The sequence below is a fragment of the Gasterosteus aculeatus genome, chromosome 10 (genome assembly GCF_964276395.1).
Source record: "Gasterosteus aculeatus chromosome 10, fGasAcu3.hap1.1, whole genome shotgun sequence".
In the NCBI taxonomy this organism is placed as follows: Eukaryota; Metazoa; Chordata; class Actinopteri; order Perciformes; family Gasterosteidae; genus Gasterosteus; species Gasterosteus aculeatus.
This window is the reverse complement of record NC_135697.1, coordinates 18,275,126-18,296,469: the sequence shown is the minus strand read 5'-3', so window position 1 is coordinate 18,296,469 and position 21,344 is coordinate 18,275,126. Positions and strand designations below refer to the sequence as shown.

The window sequence follows — 21,344 nt, the reverse complement described above, 5'->3', positions numbered from 1 at the left end:
CTAATCGATTGTTTGTCAACTATATTATTTCTGCAGCTACTTTCCGTAATAATTTCCTAAATTTTAAACATATTAATATTATTATTCATGTATTATTATTTTTGTATTTCTGTCTTACTCTGCCTTTTTGTTTTAGAACATTTCCTCCAGAGTTGAATCTCAAGGAAATTTAGCTTTTTTAGTTTGACAAGCTCGTGTTTTAGTTCCTTTTAAATGATATTTACATCAAGCGTTTATTTTGAAGACTTCCCCGAGCCATTTCCGGTTTCGCTCCCGTTTACCTTCATGGATGAACTGGTTTCGGTTGAGATTCTGGTTCTGGTTCAGTTCGGACCAAAACCAGAATCCAACTGATTTCCTGAACTAATATTTGACATTATTCTGTTTTACTTCAAATAAACAATTTCAGAGTTTTCCCATCTTTAGTGTTTTAAACTATTTCCTGTTTAAAGTTTTATTTGAAACTAAACCTATGAAAACATTATAATTAATAAAAAAAACATTATTTTAAGTAATTGTTTATTGCATTAAGGCAATAATTATTGTTTCTTCTACCTCTCTGTTTACATTAATATTGTAACACAGAGAGTATTGCTACTATCATAATTATGGTCTGATACTTTGGTCTAAAGAGAGAGAAACCAGAGAGAAGCTTTGAGCAAATAAAACAGATGAAAAAGGAAATCAAAGAGGAAGGAAAAAGGAGGAAACCAAACTAAAGGAAAAGAAGAAAAGACTAATCAACATGAAATAAAAAAGAGGAAAGAAAGGAGGACAAAGAAAGGAAGACAAAGCAGGGTACAGAAAGAGACAAAAGTAAAGGACATGAAATAAAGGAACTGAAAGAAACGGAGGCGACAGAAAGAAGGGAAGCGAGTAAACAACGCATAAAAGAAGCGTATAAACCGATTGTTTTTTGTGCCAATGAACGTCTCTTCCTTTATTCATCGTAGGAAAATAAATTGACATTAATGTTCTGTCCTCTGTCACGTTTCTGTTTCTCACAACAAAACAAACAAGTAAACAAAACATGAACTCAATGGGGGGGTTAAAGGGACAGTGTGTACGTTTTAGACACATATTTGTGAGTGAAGATGAAGAACGGAGGTGTGATTAGGTTTCACTTCTGTTTACGTGTTATTGCTAACATTTGGACTTTATACTCACAAATGTATTCTTTGCAGCAGTCATTGTTGACGATGTTGTGTGTGTGTGTGTTTGCGTCTGTCTAGATGTGTAGTTTTGATAATAGACAACATCACAAGATCCACGTGTCCAACCGCATTAACGTTGTGGCTCCTCAACACTACGATCTTTAACAGTTTAATTTGAGGTCCCTGAACGCATCACAACTGCAGTAGAAACACGGCCGATATAAAACATAGTTATGAGTATCATCAATATATCCATCATTGAACTTTACACACGGCTCCTTTAACTTTGTTTTGTACTAAATATGTACTTTCAAAAACAGTAAAGTGCAAAAAAACACAGAAAGGCTGATTACAGGAAAAACAAAAACATAATAATTTACAAGAAAAGGGCCCAACAGTCACAGGAAATAAAACCATGCAGGAGGCAAACATACTCGTCTCCATAGCAACAGTAGCAATAACAACAATAATAAAATCTGGACATCAACAAGTTATACGAGAGCAACAATAAACAGCAACAACAAAGAGGAGAAAAAAACATTAGAAGAAAATGGCGGCACAAAAGTGTAAAATGTGTCTGATATCAGGAGTCCTGGTCTGCGCCGAGGACTTCATTACCCAGAGTGCATCAGCAGCGACAGACATTTGACAGGAAACATGGCGACTTCCAGTTTAGAGTGGGAGTAAACCACATGATCATCATCGTGGTTGTCATAGTAACCAGTGTTTGACGAGGCTCCGTCTGACAAACGACATCTCGACTTTAAGTGCTTTGTGATTTTTCTTCACGCTACATTGAGCATTAAGAAAAAATTAAACTGCATCTTGAACTCGCATTTTCAAGCATTTGGATCAATCGAGTCGATCAGTTTCCATCAAACGCAGAGCAGATTAAAGGTATTGATCATGGGGGGGTTTTGCGTTTATTCATCACTAGTTTGTTCTGAACGACATAATGATGCTGATTCATAGTATGAATTTGTGTTGTAACTTTTAAATGCTTGTTTTGTGAAGGGACTCTGGTTTGATTGATGCTAAGCTGTGCTAACGTCTGCATGGCTATTCATTGCAACATATTGATTGTACAAAATCTTTGAAATGACTCTGCGTTTGATGAAAGCAGCATTGGAGGTCTCCTGATCGCTGGACTTGTACTTCCTGTTTACTTCCTGTTTACTTGCTTTGAACCTGCGGGACGTCTACAAGCTGAGAACTGAACCGTCTCCTGCTGTGACAGATCTACGTCTCTTTAACTAAAGCGAGTCCTACGACCGCCTCCACCTTCAGACCCGGGTTCCTGATGCCAGGACCAAACCACACCAGACCACACCGGAGCAAACCGGACTCAACCGGACTAAACCGGCTTCTTCACATCGGTGAGAAGGTTTTCTAGTTCATTTTTCCAGCCCAGCAGGTCCGGCAGCAGGAACCTTTAGGGTGGACTCTAGAAGGAGGAACCGGGGCCCGAGTCTGATTGAGGTCATGTATGCAGGACAAAGTGAGGACGGATGACTGGACAACTTGTGGTCTTTAACAGCGGTGAAGTGTGAGTCCAACAAGCAGTCATGTGACTTGAGTCCAGGTCATGTGACTACTTGACTGAACAACATTTGAGTTTTAGCGATGTCTTTAGGAATCACTTCCTGTTGGCGTCTGGTTGAGTTTAATCTCTTACCGGTAAACAAATAGCGTTATTCTGTATCAACATGGCGCCGCTCAGAGCGCCACGCAGAGCTACAGAAATACGTACAACATAGACTCACAACGCCGTCCAACAAGCTTTCTGTCTTCTTCAACGGTTTGACAGTGTCTCAGGTCAGTCTGAAAGGGGGCGGAGCCTCGGCGGCACGATGGCACTTCACAAATGAGTGACATTAGCATGAATAGCGCTAAGCAAGCTACAACTTCCCATCATGCAACAGGTTTCACTTGAACAGTCTGAAATCTTTTTCGGGCCTCTTTTTAACCTGATGCACACACACACACACACACACACACACACACACACACACACACACACACACACACACACACACGCACACACACACTTTGATGTGCACGCGTTGGCACAAACATTTGTTTTCTTTATTAATCTGTGATTATATGTTTAAATAAAAGCATCATTTTGAGAAGAGTTAAAAGTAAGTTATGGCTACTTTATAATAACACAATAATATGTTCTCTTATTGAGTCATTTTGCTGAATAATCAGGAAAATTATTTTAATGTCAAAACATTTGACGGTTTTGCTTCTTGTTGAATAACGCAATTCTTTCAGGTTTCTTCCTCCAAAAATGTGTTTTTATTGGTCTTCTTGATGCTACTTCCTGAACCAACATTAATTATATTATAAGAGGAAAGCGAGTAGGTTCTCTGAGCTCTTCATATTGTCTCGTTTCATCTTTAAAAAACTAGAAAACATGTTTCACGTCGACGGGATAAAAGACGACGTGGCTTCGTGCTTCTTTGATCCTCAAACGCCACAAACTGTCTGACAATCTGGTTCCTGTAGTGCTCAACCCCTTATCTTCTACACGTTCCTTTAGCTGAACATCTCAGAATAAAGTCACACACACACACACACACACACACACACACACACACACACACACACACACACACACACACAGCTTTGATTCACCTTCAGTCGGGAATGTTGGAGAACGTCTCCAGACAGAAGGTGAATGGAGGCGGAGCTTGGTATTTAGCACAAAGAACCTTCACAAGGTCCTGACCCGTAGCACTTGCCTCCTTCCCTTCCTCTGCTCTTCCTCCTTCCTTTGTGCCACTCTTTTCTTTCTTCTGCAGGAGAAGCGGCTGAAGACCTCAGAAGGAGTCTGGAGGCGAGGATGGAGGAGAGGAAGCTCCCCTGAGGAGTCGCTCTCCTGCTGTCAGACATGCAGTTGCAGAGTCGCTGGTTTTGGCTTCATTCATCCTCCTCAATTGGCTCTCTGCTGCCGCCAATCAGGGATTTCCACCAATGAGGAAGAGGGGGCGGGGTTTATCTAGTGAGACTCTGTCTTTGAGGAGGTGCTGTTCTCTGGCTCCCCGTCTTCCTCACTCTTCACCACAGTGATGGAGCTGAAGGAGGAGGTGGCAGCGGAGGAGGAGGAGGCGGAGGGGGGGTTGACGTGCAGCTCCACTGGTGTCAGCGTTATCTCCACCTCCCCCCGCTCCTGGTGGAGCCTGGGCGGAGGGAGAGGGTGGTGATGTGTGGCTGGCGGAGGAGTGGAGCTGTTGTTGCCGGGCCTCGGGGCCTTCTGGATGACCTCCACCATCGGGGGGAGGCGTCCCGACAGCTCCCACCCGGGGTTCCCCGCCGGACTCTGGAGGAACAGTAGAGGTCGGTCCCGGCGGTCCGGCTCGGCCTTGCACTGCACCACCACGCCGCGGTGCTCCGACACGGCCGGCAGCTGACCCAGGACCAGCCCCGGCTGCTCCTGGATCAGCAGCTCCAGCACCGGCTGCGAGGAGGAGGCTTTCTGGATGACGCCACCGACGGAGGTGATGATGGGCGGGTGGAGGGGGGGTTTGGGAGAAAGAGCGGCTGGAGGAGGAGGAGGAGGAAGGGCTTCCTCCGGCCGAGGTTTCCGAGGTCGCCCACGTTTCCGCTTCACCGGCGAAGCGGTGGACGCGCCCACTGCGCCGCTGCCCGACGGCACTGCATCCAGGGGGCGCTTGTTTCCGTTGCCTCGTGGCTTCTGCAGCACGGACGTGGGGGCTGCAGAGGCGTGTTGCTGAGGAGGAGGAGCTAAAGGAAGAGGGGGCGGGCCCACCTTCTCACGCTCATACGACAGACAGCCCTGAGGCAGGATCATCACCGGGACGGGCCCGCCCGGCTGCTGGGGCAGCGTCGCCATGGCGATGACCTTCACTCCGGCGGCGTTGACCCCGGAGGAGTCTCTGGGAACCAATGAGGGCGGAGAGGAGCGAACGGAGAGCTGAGTCTTATCAGGGACGGAGCTGCGAGGGAGGATTCTGGGTAACTGTTTCATGAACGCCTCCACCTGCACAACAGGAAGTGCTGTTATTCATCAGATTATCTGAAGCTGTGCAAATATGTGGAATCCTAAAATGACAGTAAATGAAATCTTTGGGTAACAACATCCTGATGATGTCACCAATAAATAAAAACGTACCGCCGGACGCAGCGAGGAAGAGGAGGGGCAGGAAGAGGGAGGAGGAGCCTCCAGGGAGGAAGGCTTGGCTGCAGACGCCAATCTGTCTCCAGACTTTGACAAGGAGTCCCCGAGCTCCTTCTGCGGACACACAGGAAGTAGCGGTTAGCGGCATCACAGAGCGACCAATGAGAGAGGCCGGTGCCGCAGAGGTCACCTTGTGGTCGGCGGCTCCCTCGCCGTCGGCTCTGGAGGGGAGGGGCGTCTTCTTGATGACCTTGTGGGGTTTGGCCGGCGCTCCTGGAAGCGGATTAAGGACCACGTTTTAATGTGTGCAGCTGTGATGTCATAGTTTACAAGTCATGGTGCGGCTATGAGGTCATGTTCAAAGTTACACACACACACACACCTGCGAGCGCGGCGGAGGTCACCAGCTCGGCCCGGCTGCAGCGCGGGTTCACCAGGTGCTCCTGGATCAGGTAGCGGGCAATTTCCACCACCGTGTCGAACGAGCGCTTCAGGATCTTCTGCGCCCAGTCGCAGATCAGCTCGCACGCCGCCTCCGTCACTTCCTGTTTGTAGGTCTGGACCAGCTCCGTCAGCTCGGCCTGGGGAGGGAGGAGGAGACTGTGACGGGGCAGCGAGCACCACCTCAGACACAATGCGTCTTTCATGTGAGAGGAGACTAGCGTGTGCGTGTGCATGTGCGTGTGCGTGTACCGGGTCACTCTTCAGGTCCAGGGGGGGCAGTAGAGGCATGTTGAGGACCGTCCTCCTCCTGATGCCGCTGTAACAGTACGTGTTGCCGGGCGGTTTAGGGAATTCAAACAGCTGGTCTTTCTTCTTGGTAACCATTGACTTCACTCGTCTCTTTCATTTAGGTGCCATTGAACCAGACGTGTCCCGTGTTCCCCACACATTGACGGTGGATCTTTGGGAAACACTGCATGTCCCTTTTATAGTAACTGGTCCCTGGGTATCATTTAAAGGTAAGTGAAGGTCACGGAGAGGGGAGGAGCTTCTATTCTAATGGCAGCTCGGGGGGGTCGCATTGTTTACAGAGAAGCCATAGGAACGCACACATCTGGATCCCACCATTATAGCATCTGTTGGGCTGCACACACATTATTATCGCAGTGCATTTGAATGGGAGGAAGTCGATACAGACCCCAGTGGACCGCGTGAGACATCCAGTCAACATTATTCATGTTGGACTTGGATACCTTCAATATTTTTATGTAAAACTATAGCCAGCAGTTCTTTGCTTCAAGTACTTTTAACTCTTTACTTAATAAATGGAAATACGTATTTGACTCCTCCCCTTTTCTTTGCTGATCTGAACTGTGAGGTTTTAGATCCTTTACACCCCTATTACATATCTGATATATATATATATATATGTATACATATGGGTACACATGACGTGGAGCTGCTGGAAGGATATTTGGACTGTCCTCTGCCGCCGAGCCGTCGAGCCTTGATGTTTGGGAAAATGTCTCTGATGATCTTCCCGAAGTTGGCGGCGCTCAGAGGTCGATGCTGCAGATTCTCACAGTGTCTCCTGCAGGGACAGACACAGGTGGTCACGTGACCCTGTGACCTCTGCGGGACAGACACGGGTCACGTGACCCTGTGTCCTCTGATGGAGTTGGCTCACCTGTAGGTCTCGTAGACGTCCTGTTTCGGCAGACACGTGTCACAATGCTCCTCCAGGTGACTCCGGATCCAGTTACAGGTGTGGAGCTGGTCGGCTGTGTTGAAGGAGGCGGAGTCACTGCCACTACACACAGACACACGCGTTAGGACATTGACGAGTCATGTGATGGACCAGCAGCCGAGCAGGTCTGACCTCTTGTCTCCAGAAGAGGGTCCAGAGGGCAGCTGGAGGTAAAGGTAAAGCTTATCGTTGTCAGAGAACCGCTGGACATCGAGCTGGAGAAGAAGAGCAGAGGAGACACACATGAGACACACACACACGAGAGAAACAAGCACACATACGCACACAGACACACACTGTGGTTCTCACCAGAATCTGGTCCACTTTGGTTTGGACACTTTTTCTGCAGAGAGAAAACAAACATTTAAACCTGATTGAAAACCTAAAAGTCTGAATCAATAATCAATATGTTTAAAGAAGCTTATTCTTACGAGATGTTACTCTTGAGTTTCTGCAGCAGCATGCTTGGCTCCGTGTTGCCCTCCATTACCCCTAGGTCGCCCCCCCCTCCCTCCAGGTTACCCCCCTGGAGGGAAGCCTCGGCCTGCTGGTCCTCCGACATCTGGACCGACTAACCGGCGCTGAGCGGCAGCATCTGAGAAGATAAATGGATGAAAAGAGAACCAATAGATTGATCCCGAGGCCGATAACGGCGAGCGAGACTTTGTTCGATATGTGAATGAAAATGCAATGAAAAATGCGTAAAAATGTGAAATTCTTAAAAATAAAAAAATGAAATGAAACCATAAGAAACATATGTTTAATAGATGTATCTACAATGTAAAAATATATTCAAAATAATTATTGGGTAAAATATATTTGTCAGAAATTAAGAACAAAATATGTGAAAGAATTCTGGAGCAGGTGCAATAATTTAAAACTAACAAGACGGTGACAGACAGAGGGACAGGCAGAGGACAGACACAGGCAGACAGACGGACGGACATAGAGGGACAGGCAGACGGACATACAGACAGAGTGGTCACTCCCAACTGTCCCCCGTCACCGCGCGTTAGCACACTGTCAGCCGGGGGAAAGACAACAGGAGCCCCGCTGGCTGCCGGGTGGTGACACATGGCCGACTCTCGGGGGGGGGGGGGGGGGCGCGTTACAACGACTACCCGGGCGGGGGGGCGTGCGCACACACACACATACACACACACACACACACGCGCGCGCGCTTACGTTAGCTAGCAGAGAGAGCGCGCTAACGGCCGCGATGTGTCCGCCGGTGACCCGCCGGTGATTTCCGCGCACTGGGTCGGTGGTCATGCGCCTGCCGTTTACTTTCGCAAAACACACGCGGGCGCACGGACCCAGCTCTGCATGCTAGTGGCGAGCTAACTGGCTAATGGACGCCTCAGCATGAGCGGGGCTCACCGCGCACACCGTTAAAGACCGAGAGCAGGACGTCGCGTCGCGGAGAGTCGCAGCAGTTCCGCTGACATTTTGCCGCGTTTCTACGTGGTTGCTAGCTAACGGGTCGCTGCTAACCGGCTAACCAGCCTAGCTGGAGGCTAGGCGGGTAGCATTGGCTAGAAAGCGCCGAAACACCCGTTCAACGTGTTTTTAAAGTCTATTTTTAATTTTAAAATATTTCCCGATAACCTTTTATTTATGCTGCTAATAATGTATGATCGATTCGGTGAGTCTCATTTGAGTATTTATTTTAAAAAGAAAAAGAAAGTACCTGAGCAAAGATTCAGCAAAAATCCTCTTTCAGATTCTATTGTGATTGGCCGACTTTGTTATGTCTGCCTGACTACAAAGCCAACGTCCACTCCGATTGGTCCACCCTCACCAGTCTGCCCGGATACCAAAAGCAGCTGGAATCCCATTCGTCGATTGGAATTATTTTCCTAACATGGATTATTCCGATTGGACGCGTTCGCCTGGTCTGCCCAGTTACAAAACTGATGAATCTATCCAGTAATCTGCATGGCAACAGCCGTCAGTTGAAACAGAACGTACATACGTGCGTGTGGTTGTGTTTAATATTTCACACTCTGGGTAGACTGTATTGTATCCTATATTTCCCAATTGCCGTTTTAGATTACGGTTTATTACCAAATAATTGGACCAAATATCTACGTAGCGTTAAACTTTTTTTCTTAATTTTGGACTGCATTTGAATACAATTCAACCATGGAACAAGAATACAGCTTTTTGTTCATTATAAACAAATGTATCCAGTAGTTGGGAGATGGAATCAGCTTGATATTCATCAGCAGGTAGTGTTCTATACACATCATGAACTCCATGAAGTCACATCTTAATTTACAGTGTTTAGTGTTAACAATAGAAAACACATTTTTGAATTTGCCACATTTATTCTCCATTATACAAAAGTTACAGTGAACATCAGAAAGAAAAAACAGATCGGCTGCAGCTGTTTTAGACGCTGAAAGACTTCAGTCGCAGCTTTTCTTCATTCAAACCCGCTGAAAAGAAATAAAAGGAGAAACTTAACATCAGAATGTATTGTATATTTGCATACATCCTGACAAGCAGTGTTTGTGACCGATTTTATATTGTTTAATTATAATCAGAATCATCCTTAGGTGTAATTTTATAGCATTCATAAAGAAGCTAAAAAAGTGATGTGTTCAAATATCATCTGTAAATGTCTTCCCAGCAAATACAATAGAGGAGTAATATAACATATACATGTATTATACCTCCTTCCAACTGCTTCAGTTAGGCGTCACATCTCAAACACAATTATTGGACTGTTATCAGGAGGAACTTCATAGGAGCCTCCGGTGACCTTCGACCCTACCTGACCATGTGAGCGATGTCCCAGTTGGTTTCAGAGGACAGGGGACCAACAATCTCCACGCCTTCTTCCGTCACTATGGCAATCTCGTGCTAACACAAAAACACCAAAGGTGTTCAACATTCAACAACACGGTAAACGGCGTGGAGTAGAATAAGAATTGTGAACTGGGATCAGGGAACTCACCCGGTTGTAGGAGCGAGCATCTCTGTAGTAGAGAACCTTGAGGCAGCGCTCCACCAGCTCACGGGCCTCCTGCTTTGTGATCTCCACCTTGTTCTCCACCACTTCCCTCATCAGGGGCTAATCAGACCAGGAGGCAGAGAGAAAACATCTTTGTTTAGTGAAGATGCAAATGACCCTCTCCTAAACTTTAATCTTTGTATAGTTTATGTTCTAACAAATTATAAATAGATAAATATATATATATATATATATATATATATATATATATATATACACACACACACATATACCAAAGATCCTCTGCGAGGGAGGACCCTCCATTCTAAGCCAAAAGCTGATTACAGGTCAGTTTCACTTTTATTCAGAAATCGGGTGAATCGTTTTATCAGGACCTCAGTTCGCCTCACCTGAGCCAAGTATGCGCCGAAGCCCGTGGCCACTGTGGGTGCCTCATAGGCCACGCCCAGCTTGTCCACGTAACCCAGGAAACTAGAGGGAGAAGAGACGGCCCACCGTTAATGAGCTCTCACAATACATGTAAACCGACACTTTTAGATGGGTTAGAAAACAGGAAGCGGCCCTCACCTCTTCCCGCTGTAGAAGCCTCCGATCACCACGGTGTTCCACAGAGGGTTCATCTTGCTGCGGCGGTTGTACATGACTCTGGTCAGCCAGGAGTGGACGGCCTTGGGACTGTAGCTGTGACCGTCACCCAGCAGCTCCTCGTCGATGCTGAGGGAGACAGAAACCAACGTCAGAGCAGCAGCGGGCCGATCCACCAGCCATCAAACACGTATTCTGTCAACTTACACCATCTGCTCAATGATGTGTTTGAGATGCTGGTAGTCAGCGTAATCTCCTGAAGCTCCTAGGATCGTGTTGTTGTTCACCTGAAAGCAGAAACAGAATATCCATTGAAAAGACAAACTGGGCCTTTAGGGTTAAATAACTGAATATCTTGCATATGAAATATCCATCACTCAGCGCAGTGATCGTTATTAGAGCCGAAGTTCATCACCTTCATGAGGCGGGAGATGTTCCTGAAGCGAGCCAGGGAGCCGTAGGAGCCCAACATGTCTGCTGCGATGATGACGCCCCCAGTGAACTTCACGCCGAGCACCGACGTCCCGGTGACCATCGGGTTCCTGCAGAGGGACGGGGTCACGGGGTCACCATTGGTGAGCAATACGTTTTTCTGACTAACTCAATATTATTATTATTATTATTATTATTTCACAGCTGCACCGTTTTAAGCCGTAGAGTTCACGGTATACAACTGCCTTTCTTGATTGTTGAGTGAAATAATAAACTTCATCAAATGCCAGAAACATCTTCAAAACGCACGCACACACAGTTGTATATTAGTTATAATGAACTCAGATCATATATTGAAATTAAAATGGTTATTATAACTCTATACTGAAAGGTGTTATTCTATGTCTTGCTCTTGCATATATGTATGTAGGATATAAATAACGTCGCTTTACTCGGGAACAACAATTCTGTCCCCTTCGTTTGTCCTTAGATGTATTGTTGATGAAAGATGTTGCTATGCTAAGTGACTCGGAGGCGGCTAGGTAGCGCAGCTAACAGTTAGTCAGCACAACTGGAGGGATGTAAACAAAGTGCCACATTTAACGCAGTTAACGGATACACGCGCACTATATTTATTAGTTACGTTCATCACTAAAGTTTTAAAATAGCTCTTCGCGTTTAAACGGCAGAGATGACAGTTAGCTTAGCAATAGCTAGCTACCGCTTCTCCATGATGATGCAGCACTGCGGCGGAGCAGCTACCGAAACCGACAGCTTCGGTTCGGTTCGGTTCCCCGGTCCGTCGGAGATGGTCACTCACAGTGTGTGTGTGATGGGCCCGCATGACGTGGCCGGTCCGGTACCGGGAAGTGAGTAGAACTGTCCGGGCTTTGGTCCGTCCTCCCAGAAACTCAACTTCAAGCCGCTTGACTCCATGTTGGAAAATACCTGCAGGAAGTGACGACACAGCGGCGTCTTGTTTGGATGAACTAGGCTGACGTCATGCGGCGGCGCTCTGCCGCCGCCTGCTGCTGCTGGTGTGAATTACACACTGTTGAAGATCGTTCAATTAAATTTACATGAAAAGTATTTTATTATAACTTCGTCAGTATCTCGATTTGAAATAACAGTCTGATTTCACAGTCATTCAATTCCACTCAATTGATTTTATTTTGTGGCGCACAGAGAGGGTGCGTTCAAAGCCTGCCAAAGTGTCCCTGAGCAAGACACTTAACCCCTAACTGCTTCCCGGGGAAATGTAAACCTTGTGTTAAAAATGTATTGTAAGTCGCTTTGGATAAAAGCGTCAGCTAAATGACATCTAATGTGATTTCATTTTGTACAGCCCATAATCACACATTCGCCTCAGATGGCTTAGCGGTCTCTAGACATGTGACAGTCTCTGTCCCGAAGCACTCACATCAACACAGGAAAACTTTCGCAAAAATAAAAGAAACCTTCCACGGGAGAATAAAGGTGGTGTCATTGAAACCTTTGATTCCCTCGGTTGAGGATCCTCCTGGAAACGCTGGATTGTATTTCACTGTTTCAAGATCCCACCAGAGCATCGACGTGATCAGAGGATGACAAGTGGACGTTTGGGGCCGCCATCTTGAATTACGGCGGTCAGCATCTTCTTTTATCAACTAGTGAACAGGAAGTCACCGCATCTGTACTGAGCAGGATGTAGATACCTGTCAATCCGCGTGTAGCCCCGCCCTAAAGCATCCCCTGCTTTATGGTCTGCTGACTCCAAATGAACATCATCTGTATTGAAGAAGACTTGAAACTAGAGACTGAGACCATAAACTTGTGTTTACAATGTTCACTGAGGGAATAAATCAAGAGAGAAGTAGAGTCATTTCCTCATAGACGTCTATGGGAGCAGAGGAGTCGCCCCCTGCTGGTCACTACAGAGAAGTAGAGTCATTTCCTCATAGACGTCTATGGGAGCAGAGGAGTCGCCCCCTGCTGGTCACTACAGAGAAGTAGAGTCATTTCCTCATAGACGTCTATGGGAGCAGAGGAGTCGCCCCCTGCTGGTCACTACAGAGAAGTAGAGTCATTTCCTCATAGACGTCTATGGGAGCAGAGGAGTCGCCCCCTGCTGGTCACTACAGAGAAGTAGAGTCATTTCCTCATAGACGTCTATGGGAGCAGAGGAGTCGCCCCCTGCTGGTCACTACAGAGAAGTAGAGTCATTTCCTCATAGACGTCTATGGGAGCAGAGGAGTCGCCCCCTGCTGGTCACTACAGAGAAGTAGACTCATTTTCTCATAGACGTCTATGGGAGCAGAGGAGTCGCCCCCTGCTGGTCACTACAGAGAAGTAGAGTCATTTCCTCATAGACGTCTATGGGAGCAGAGGAGTCGCCCCCTGCTGGTCACTACAGAGAAGTAGAGTCATTTCCTCATAGACGTCTATGGGAGCAGAGGAGTCGCCCCCTGCTGGTCACTACAGAGAAGTAGAGTCATTTCCTCATAGACGTCTATGGGAGCAGAGGAGTCGCCCCCTGCTGGTCACTACAGAGAAGTAGAGTCATTTCCTCATAGACGTCTATGGGAGCAGAGGAGTCGCCCCCTGCTGGTCACTACAGAGAATGCAGTGTGGATGGAATACGGAGAGAGAGAAAGCTCTTATTGAAGGATTTACTTCTGTATCATATATGAGCTGTGTGTCGACTTTGGTTCCTGATTCAACTGTTTTAAGTGAAGATGTCCAATTAGCCGCATGACACTCAAAGCTCTCGCTCGCACGATCTGTTGATGGCGATGTGTTTTCATTGGGTGTTTGTTCGAAGCATCAAGAGGTTTCATTCGACTCATTGATGTTTCTGCTCCACTGAGCGTCTTAGCCCCGCTACCATGGTCGCTATAGCAGCAGCCCACATAAAAAGGGCCGCTACCGCGACGTGGATTTGAATGCGAATGTTCATCTATTCTACTTTTTGAGCAGGTTCGTGATAAACCCCCACCCCCCCACACGGAGGTGCTCCACAGGTAATGTCTTTCATTAAATCAGGAATAAAAAACAGACAGAAGACGTTAGAAGTTTTGAGACACTTTCCTCTCTTTACTTTGAAATATTCATGGAAGTTGCATCAAATATCATAAGCCCCTCTCCTTCGGCGCAGAAAGCTAGAGAGACAAAGAGGAGAAATGAGTTCAGTCTGTTCTCACACATCTTCATACTTTGATCCGACAGGTTCAAAAGGTGAAGCACCGTTATCGGGGTTGTGGGTAAAGTCTGGTTCTCTGGAGAAGCCAAGGCAGCTCGCCTGCTTCCTGAAATGTTCCCGGTCGGAGTCCTTCAGAGTGGTTTCTCTTGCTGGAGACAAAGCATCAAGCAGTTAATGTGCGCGATACAACACGTGTCTATGTAGGTTCTCTCTGGCCGGTTCCTTCCTACCCATCAGATACAGAGCACGGACGTTCAACTCCTCCGCTGTAACGTCGCTGACGATGTTCATCATTCTCACAATCTTGTCCAGGTCTCTGATGGTTGATTCAATGCTAAAGACAAGAAAGCCCTCGAGCCCGGGTAGCATTTGGACCACCGAGGTGATGTTGAGGTCTGACGACAGAAAGAAAATCCTGAACATCCGTGATGATGAAAAGATCCAAGTCAGCCATGCTGCGCTGGAGCTAAATGCTAAATGCTACAAGATGCTGACGTTCAATGCTACCCTGTTGACCACAGGTCCCAGGCTCCGCCCACCGGATCTGCTTAATTCATGTGTTTCTGTGAGAGCACGTCGGAAAAGGTCATGAATGCATCTGGTTAATTAAGAATGTCAATGAAGCCTCAGCAGAAGTCTGATCCTTGACGTGTCCGTCACCCACAGCTGCTCTACATTCAAGCCCCTGGAATCAGCAGGAGGATGCGCGTGATGAATCGGCCGCTTTTAAATAGTAACCAAGACGCAGAACCTCCATTTTGTGTTGATCAGGGAACTTACGTGAAGTGGATCCTGTGTTGCCGTCAATGGTAAGGTTGACCTTTGAGAGCAAACAGGTTCCATTTCTGAGAAGAGACACAGAGGTGAGACGTCTTATCCTCTGCTGGAGCTCAAACAAGAGTTTACTATCAATACAAATATAGCTTTTTCATCCTTCAAGTGGAGACAGCATCATAAAATGGTGTCCCAATGCTAGGAAACCACATCTGTAAAAGAATATTGTCTGTTGGTTAACATTTCTCTCAACATTAACAAGCCATTGTTTGAGAAACCTCATTCTGAGGATCCTGTAAAGTACACGTGTACCTTGTAGGCCGCGTACTTTATGAAAGGGGAATGAACTGATGTAACTTTACTGTGATATACGAGTCAGCGAGTCTGATCTAATCTATCAGTAACTAGATCCCTCATGTCGTGTGTACGTTGGATGAACTCACATCCTGTTGTGCTGAAACAAGATGTGAGTATTTGGGCTGGATGGTGACTGGCTGATGCTCAACCACAAGCTCTGGGTTTTCCTCAGGATGTTGGTGTATATTTCCTTGTCGGTGTAACCCAGCATCAGGTTGGTCCTGCCGTACATCTGCACACAAACACAGGTCAGTCCAGATGTTGGACCTCTGGAATCGTGAACCGGTTGTCTTCGGGATATTTGACAAAACCTTTTCAGCACATTTCAAACTTTTCCTTTTCATTCAATGGAAAAATGAGTTAGTCAGTGAGCCGTCCTGAAGGGAGGCAGGAGCCGAACCCAACGTGTACCGACTATGACATTTATATTCCTCCCTAGGTGTTACACCGGAAATGGTGAACGACACCCAATAGCTTTTTGACAGTGTGTTGAAGATCAAATTAAACATTAGCGGAGGTCCTCGGCATGAAGGAAAGACTGGAGGTTTGGACTAAATAATAAAGTGTGATATTTTGATTATAATGATCTTTTTATCTGTGATTTAGTTCAGCATGTTATTCAGTTTGACATTTGGTAAAATAATGTCTGATTGTAAATGTTGGGTTGTTTTTCCATCACATGTATCTGCAAATGAATGACAGATACAAATTTGTAATTAGTGATTTTGGGGAATTGAATAGATGTCGACCGCCTTCACTTCTTTGATTAATGGATTACAAAGTTTAGTTACTTTGAATAATCAGACATTTAGGTGTATTTTAACAATACTTACAGTTTTCTAATAGTTTTTACACAATCCTCAAAGAAAGTTCTATCCACTGAAAGATTAACATATTAGGTTTATCTTCTGACCAGGTGGCATTCATGTCCTTCTCCAAACACATGCTAGCTGGACAGAAGACGCTAACGGCACAAACTGAACTAAACAGTTGAATCCTGGTTGAGGCCAAATAGTGGTCCCACAGAGGCTCACCACGGTGGGGTCCGCCAGCGACAGAGGCGTGATCAAAGGCCGGCATTCCTCGGGGGTTGGAGCCGCGCTGCTCAGAAGCAGCCCGGCTAGCAGGAGATGAAGGCCGAGCCACAGGTTCATGGTGCTCCAGGTGATCAGCTTCAGAGCAGAGAGGAACACGGAGATCTCAGATGAACCAGGGACCAAGGACTGAGCCTCATGTGGGCTGAGCAGCTTTTAAAAGGCTTCTGGTGGCTGTTTTTTTTTTACAGCGATTACAAACTACAACCCTTTCCCCTCGTGGACGAAATGCTGGCCAGCATCCCGGGGGGAATTCCGCAGGCAGGACACTGTTTGGCTTGTCAATAATACATGACACATTGTTGGGTAGACCTTGGACTACATCACCTACAAATACACAGAGCAGCGAGCCCAAAGATAAGAAAACGATTTTACTTGGAAGAAAATAGTGATCGAAGGAGAGTCCAAAGTGAGCGACTCCAAATCCAAAGAAAACCAGAAGAACAGGATGTGGCAATAAAACGCAACAGAAAATAATAGGGTAAATCCACCAAGTACCTACAGTGCACCTTGTTACGTCCCTGTTGGTAGCCTGTGTATACTTGTCTTTCAGTGTTTTGGAGCCCAGCAGGAGGCTTAATTGATGGTTCATCAGCTAACAGAGAACTGGAGTTATGTTGACTCCAAGAACAATCCAGCTGATGACCTGACGTGGGGCAAAACCCTCCTAGAGCTTTCTCAGCGAAAGAGATGGAGCCAAGATCCCCCATTCCTCTCACTCAACAACAGCCATTGGCCAGCCCGTCCATCTTTGCCAGCTGAATTGCAGCCTGTGGAGGAGCTAAGGAGCTATTATGTGGTGCAGTAATGTTAAATGATGCAAACCTCCCTGATCCAAACAAGTTCAGCACCTGGGACCATCTGGTGAGGGAAACAAAGTACATGCTTCAGGGGGCGGCAGATCATATCCCAAACACAGACCAATGTTCTATGAATTCAGAAAGGCATCATCAACGAGCCCAATCCGAATGTTTCCCCGAGGAATGCAATGCCCTTAAAACGCATACCGAAGAGTAGCAAACTACTCCCCCTGTCTGGTCTGAGTACGACAACCTTGACCTCATCAGAGTGGGAGGTCGACTTTGAAGAGCGCAGACCCTTAACTTTGATAACATCCATCCGATTGTATTGGATCGGAAACATCCCATAACCAGCCTCATCATCAGAGATCAACCAGGGCCTGAGCGTCTTAGGGGAAACCAGACGCCGGTACTGGATTCTGCGTGGTCGCCAAGCCATTCGCCAGCATCAACACCAAAATCCAGACCGTCAGAGATGGAGAGCCAACCCAGTCGTTCCCAAAATGGCAGACCTTCCTCCAGCCCGTCTTAGACTGTTTAATTGCCCCTTCTGGTCCACAGGGATGGACTGTTTTGGGCCCTCCACTGTAAAGGTTGTCTCACTCAGAGGGAAACCCTTTTGAACTACTCAGTTTAGAGAAGGAGAAACAGAGCTGGAAGGTGCCTTTGAGGCCAGACTTAAAGAAACCATTGGCCCACACACAAGGAACTTCCAGTTCAACATTTTGGTGGAAGTTGGGAACGAGAGATGAAATCAATCAAAATGGCCCCAATTAGGAAACCAACCAACAACAGAAACTGTTTTGTACACAGTCTTGGTTGAAGTTGAAGTCATTCTAAATTGAAAACCTCTCGGATGGATCTCCTCAGACCTCGCTGATCCGGCCTAGTTAAGGCCAACTTCCGGTTTTGTCTCTTGACATGAGTGCTTGGTCAGTTTCCAGGTGCTGGACTGATTCCAATAGCGTGGAAATATGATGCAAATAACGGAATAAAATGGCACGGCTGAATAAACAGTAAAGTTAATGAAACCTTGTTTCCTATTGGTTTGTGGCTCTAGTTGAACATTGAATCCACTACATAGCGCTTACGCTGAATGTACTTTCCCGAAGTGATTTTGTGTTTGTCGACTCTGCGTGGTGAAGTATTTGATCACTCAGTTTCAGCAGTATTTGCTTTGTGGCTCTTTGCTGGTCCAAAGGTAGATTCAGGCTACGGTTTCAGCTGTTGGCCGTTTTCTCCTCTGCCACCAACGCATACAAGTACACATCCAACAAATACTGAGTACACTCAGCAGCATCGGACTACTTCATCCTGCCCGACTGCCCGCCCGTCCCTGTGGCACCGGTGCTGCAGGAGGCTGCGTCGAAAAATTTGTTGACACGCGGGTAAAAAAAGCGTGTGAGTGTCTCTCTGAAAACCCGCAACCATAAACTGGGCTTTAAAATGAATCCAACGACAACGAGAAGACGCAGCTGCAGCTGCAGAAGCATGCCAGAGCCTTTAGCCTGCTGCGAAGAATAATCCTGGGTTTAATTCAACCTGCTTTCGTGCAACCAAGTCAAAGCTAAATTCATCAAGGATAACCTGAATATCCCGGCGTAATCCCTCATCCTGGTTTTGTGCAGGGGCCCTCTGATCTTTTGGAATAGCGCACAGGGATGCAGAGGACGTGTGTTTGATGCTCCTGTATGTGGTCTGATTCAGACGTATGATGTGAGACAGTGGTGGGATGGGAAAGAACGGTGATTTAAGCCATTTTGAGCGTGGCGTGGCTGAGTGTTTCACAATCTGCTCACTTACTGGGATTTTCACGCACGACCATTTCTAGGGTTTACAAAGAATGGTGTGAAAAGGGAAAAAAAATACCGTATGCGGCAGTCCTGTGGGCGAAGATGCCTTGTTGATGCTAGAGGTCAGAGGTCAGGGGAGAATGGGCCGACTGATTGAAGCTGATAGAAGAGCAACTTTGACCGAGGTGTGCAGCAAAGCATTTGTGAAGCCACAACACGCACAACCTTGAGGCGGATGGGCTAGAACAGCAGAAGACCCCACCGGGTACCACTCATCTCCACTACAAATAGGAAAAAGATGGCAATAAATGTTTCCTGCTTCCTGATAAATAACATCAGTAGTCTGTGGCTTTATAACCCGTCCCAGTCTAAAACCGGATCTGCACTAATACGCTGCTCATCTTTTCAAATACACTTCTCTGATTGATTGATCTGGTGAGAGGGTTGTTCATCCGTTTGATGGAAATAACTTAATAATAATAATAATAACTAAATGTAAGCCTCATTGTCATGTTTTCAGGAGAATGGAACTATTAGAGATAATAAATAATAAAGCCCTCCTCTTGTTCACATCAATGTTTTATAGATATGACACTCAACGTGCGTGTGGTCTCCAGTCCAGCAGGTGGCAGCAGGTCGACACGTCGAACCAGACGCTCGTCAGAGAAAAGCTCACTGAGCATGCGCAGAAACTCAACCCGGAAGTGCACCGAGTAAACAACCGCGCGAGCTTCTCCTCGTTCTCCGCCGTCTGCCCTCCGCGCACATGTCCCAGATCGAGATGCTGAGGCTGCTCATCACGCAGCGGCTCACCGCCGCCGCCGAGGAGATCTTCGGCGTGTTCGGAAGAACCATCGCCGACTACGAGGAGCAGATCTCCCGCTCCGAGCTGGAGATCTCCCGCCAGCGACGGCTGCTGGACCTCTCGAGGAAGCCGCGGGTCTCCCTGCGGACGGGTGAGATGCACAGCAGAAGTAGACGTGCACGGAGGCCTTCAGGGTAACGGGTCCTGACTCTTCTTCTCTCTCTCTCAGCTCTCCGCGAGCAGCAGGACTGGAGCTCCGAGCTCAGTGACGCCGAGGCTCCGCCCATCAAGCAGGAGCAGGAGGAGGCGTGGCCGGCTCAGCGGGAGGAGCACAACAACGTCAAGTTCTCCTTCTTCCCGAGCAGCGGCGCTGGAAGCGAGCGGGACGGCGACGAGGAGCCCTCCTCGCCTCCGAGGCTGCGGGACCCGGGCGACTCTGAGCCGGACCCCCTGCCCGGCCCCTCGCTCCAGCCCGACGTCCAGGGTGTGGTTCCGGGGAACGACCTGGTGGACTCCTACATCTGCACTGTCTGCGGGCGCGCCTTCGCCCAGCGGGCCCACTGGGCCAAGCACGCGCAGGTGCATCGCGAGGTGGGCGGGGCCAAGGCGGACAAGTCGTACACGTGCGACATCTGCGGGAAAAGACTGACGCGCTTCGACGGCTACCAGAAGCACCTGAGGATCCACACGGGGGAGAAACCCTACCGCTGCTCCCACTGCGGCCGCCGCTTCAGCGACAACTCCAACTACAAGAGGCACGTCCGCACGCACGAGGGGGCGGAGACGGGCTGAGGGGCGTGGCCTCATGCTGGTCCTGCCACTCCTCCTCCGTCAGTCCTCCACAACGGATTCTCTTTCTGAGATTTTTCAGGATGTCAAACGTTTCGCTCGCTTTTGTTTTTATAACCAGATGAACAACGACCGGTCCGGAGGAGGAGGAGGAGGACAATTATATATATTTATATATATAACTTATCACAGATTGAGAGCCTCCCCCCTGCTGCCCGTGTCCCAGCATGCATTGCATTCCTTCACACGAGAGACCCTTTGAGTCCGCAGCGAGAACAAGAGACCTCAATGATGGAAATAATCTCACATCTGAGCTTTTAGCTTTTTAACCCAAAGCAGAAAAGCCAACTGCCCCCATCATTAGCCCCCCCCCCCCCCATCATTAGCCCCCCCCCTATCAACCGGAGATGCTGTGAAGCACAATGGCCGACCAGCAGTGAGTAACTGGCGGCGATGCTTCCGACCGAGCCTCCGGTACACGTGGCAGCGGACCTCCTCCGCGAGGTATTTGAGCGATAATCCTTCTTGTCTGTCGCTGTACTGCACCACGTTAACGCTGGAAATAAAATCCTTCCCATCCTCCTCTCAAACCCTGATTGGTGTTTTTAGTTAAATGTTACAACTGAAATAAGCGATCGTCACATTGAAACTTACTTATTGACACATTAAAATAAACGTAACAGGCTGCTTGTCTTCATATCTTCTCCAGCAGTAAAGGAGCTCTGGATTAAAATAGCAGTTCAGCAGGATTTCACTTTCACGCCTTTGA

At 47.5% G+C, this 21,344-nt stretch overlaps 4 protein-coding genes across 6 annotated transcripts; 1 reads left to right on the top strand and 3 right to left on the bottom strand.

Moving 5' to 3' along the window:
• Positions 1 to 912: 912 nt before the first annotated feature.
• Positions 913 to 8,799, bottom strand: rfx5 (regulatory factor X, 5). 2 transcript variants are annotated; one of them, XM_040188746.2, is made up of 11 exons: positions 8,679 to 8,799; positions 7,420 to 7,583; positions 7,298 to 7,331; positions 7,121 to 7,203; positions 6,929 to 7,051; positions 6,716 to 6,832; positions 5,992 to 6,070; positions 5,681 to 5,879; positions 5,489 to 5,571; positions 5,293 to 5,412; positions 913 to 5,160 (listed from the first exon to the last, which is right to left on the bottom strand). In XM_040188746.2, exons 2-11 carry the CDS (start codon positions 7,548 to 7,550, stop codon positions 4,159 to 4,161), a joined length of 1,971 nt encoding a protein of 656 aa, XP_040044680.2. In that variant the 5' UTR covers positions 7,551 to 7,583; positions 8,679 to 8,799; the 3' UTR covers positions 913 to 4,158. The 2 variants fall into 2 exon arrangements, with proteins under 2 accessions (XP_040044680.2, XP_040044679.2); XM_040188745.2 differs by lacking the exon at positions 8,679 to 8,799 and adding an exon at positions 8,174 to 8,454.
• A 499-nt stretch (positions 8,800 to 9,298) lies between these two features.
• On the bottom strand, positions 9,299 to 12,001 carry psmb4 (proteasome 20S subunit beta 4). Its single transcript, XM_040188750.2, has 8 exons — positions 11,806 to 12,001; positions 10,969 to 11,095; positions 10,761 to 10,840; positions 10,536 to 10,682; positions 10,358 to 10,439; positions 9,951 to 10,067; positions 9,768 to 9,856; positions 9,299 to 9,429 (listed from the first exon to the last, which is right to left on the bottom strand). The coding sequence occupies exons 1-8, from the start codon at positions 11,919 to 11,921 to the stop codon at positions 9,417 to 9,419; spliced, it is 771 nt and encodes a 256-aa protein (XP_040044684.1). The 5' UTR covers positions 11,922 to 12,001; the 3' UTR covers positions 9,299 to 9,416.
• Positions 12,002 to 14,032: 2,031 nt separating this feature from the next.
• LOC120826944 (uncharacterized) lies at positions 14,033 to 17,337 on the bottom strand. 2 transcript variants are annotated; one of them, XM_078081061.1, is made up of 7 exons: positions 16,329 to 16,701; positions 15,381 to 15,526; positions 14,944 to 15,008; positions 14,479 to 14,558; positions 14,394 to 14,427; positions 14,208 to 14,312; positions 14,033 to 14,122 (listed from the first exon to the last, which is right to left on the bottom strand). In XM_078081061.1, the coding sequence occupies exons 1-7, from the start codon at positions 16,446 to 16,448 to the stop codon at positions 14,058 to 14,060; spliced, it is 615 nt and encodes a 204-aa protein (XP_077937187.1). In that variant the 5' UTR covers positions 16,449 to 16,701; the 3' UTR covers positions 14,033 to 14,057. The 2 variants fall into 2 exon arrangements, with proteins under 2 accessions (XP_077937187.1, XP_040045490.2); XM_040189556.2 differs by having other exon boundaries at positions 14,394 to 14,558; positions 16,329 to 17,337.
• Positions 17,338 to 19,390: 2,053 nt separating this feature from the next.
• On the top strand, positions 19,391 to 21,165 carry LOC120826647 (uncharacterized). The gene is made up of 2 exons (XM_040189108.2): positions 19,391 to 19,937; positions 20,016 to 21,165. Exons 1-2 carry the CDS (start codon positions 19,748 to 19,750, stop codon positions 20,576 to 20,578), a joined length of 753 nt encoding a protein of 250 aa, XP_040045042.2. The 5' UTR covers positions 19,391 to 19,747; the 3' UTR covers positions 20,579 to 21,165.
• The last annotated feature ends 179 nt before the right edge of the window (positions 21,166 to 21,344 follow it).

Bases quoted from the DNA above. Each gene is read 5' to 3' on its own strand.
- rfx5 (XM_040188746.2), bottom strand. From the start codon at position 7,550: ATGTCGGAGGACCAGCAGGCCGAGGCTTCCCTCCAGGGGGGTAACCTG. The intron at 7,332-7,419 runs GTAAGAATAAGC...TTCTCTCTGCAG, and splicing joins AAACTCAAGAGTAACATCTC to AAAAAGTGTCCAAACCAAAG. The intron at 5,161-5,292 runs GTACGTTTTTAT...CCTGTTGTGCAG, and splicing joins CTTCCTCGCTGCGTCCGGCG to GTGGAGGCGTTCATGAAACA.
- psmb4 (XM_040188750.2), bottom strand. From the start codon at position 11,921: ATGGAGTCAAGCGGCTTGAAGTTGAGTTTCTGGGAGGACGGACCAAAG. The intron at 10,841-10,968 runs GTGATGAACTTC...TTCTGCTTTCAG, and splicing joins ACATCTCCCGCCTCATGAAG to GTGAACAACAACACGATCCT. The intron at 10,683-10,760 runs GTAAGTTGACAG...TGTCTCCCTCAG, and splicing joins CACATCATTGAGCAGATGGT to CATCGACGAGGAGCTGCTGG.
- LOC120826944 (XM_040189556.2), bottom strand. From the start codon at position 16,448: ATGAACCTGTGGCTCGGCCTTCATCTCCTGCTAGCCGGGCTGCTTCTG. The intron at 14,313-14,393 runs GTAGGAAGGAAC...CTTTGTCTCCAG, and splicing joins CCGTGCTCTGTATCTGATGG to CAAGAGAAACCACTCTGAAG. The intron at 14,123-14,207 runs GTGCTTCACCTT...TTGTCTCTCTAG, and splicing joins TACCCACAACCCCGATAACG to CTTTCTGCGCCGAAGGAGAG.
- LOC120826647 (XM_040189108.2), top strand. From the start codon at position 19,748: ATGTCCCAGATCGAGATGCTGAGGCTGCTCATCACGCAGCGGCTCACC. The intron at 19,938-20,015 runs GTGAGATGCACA...TCTCTCTCTCAG, and splicing joins GCGGGTCTCCCTGCGGACGG to CTCTCCGCGAGCAGCAGGAC.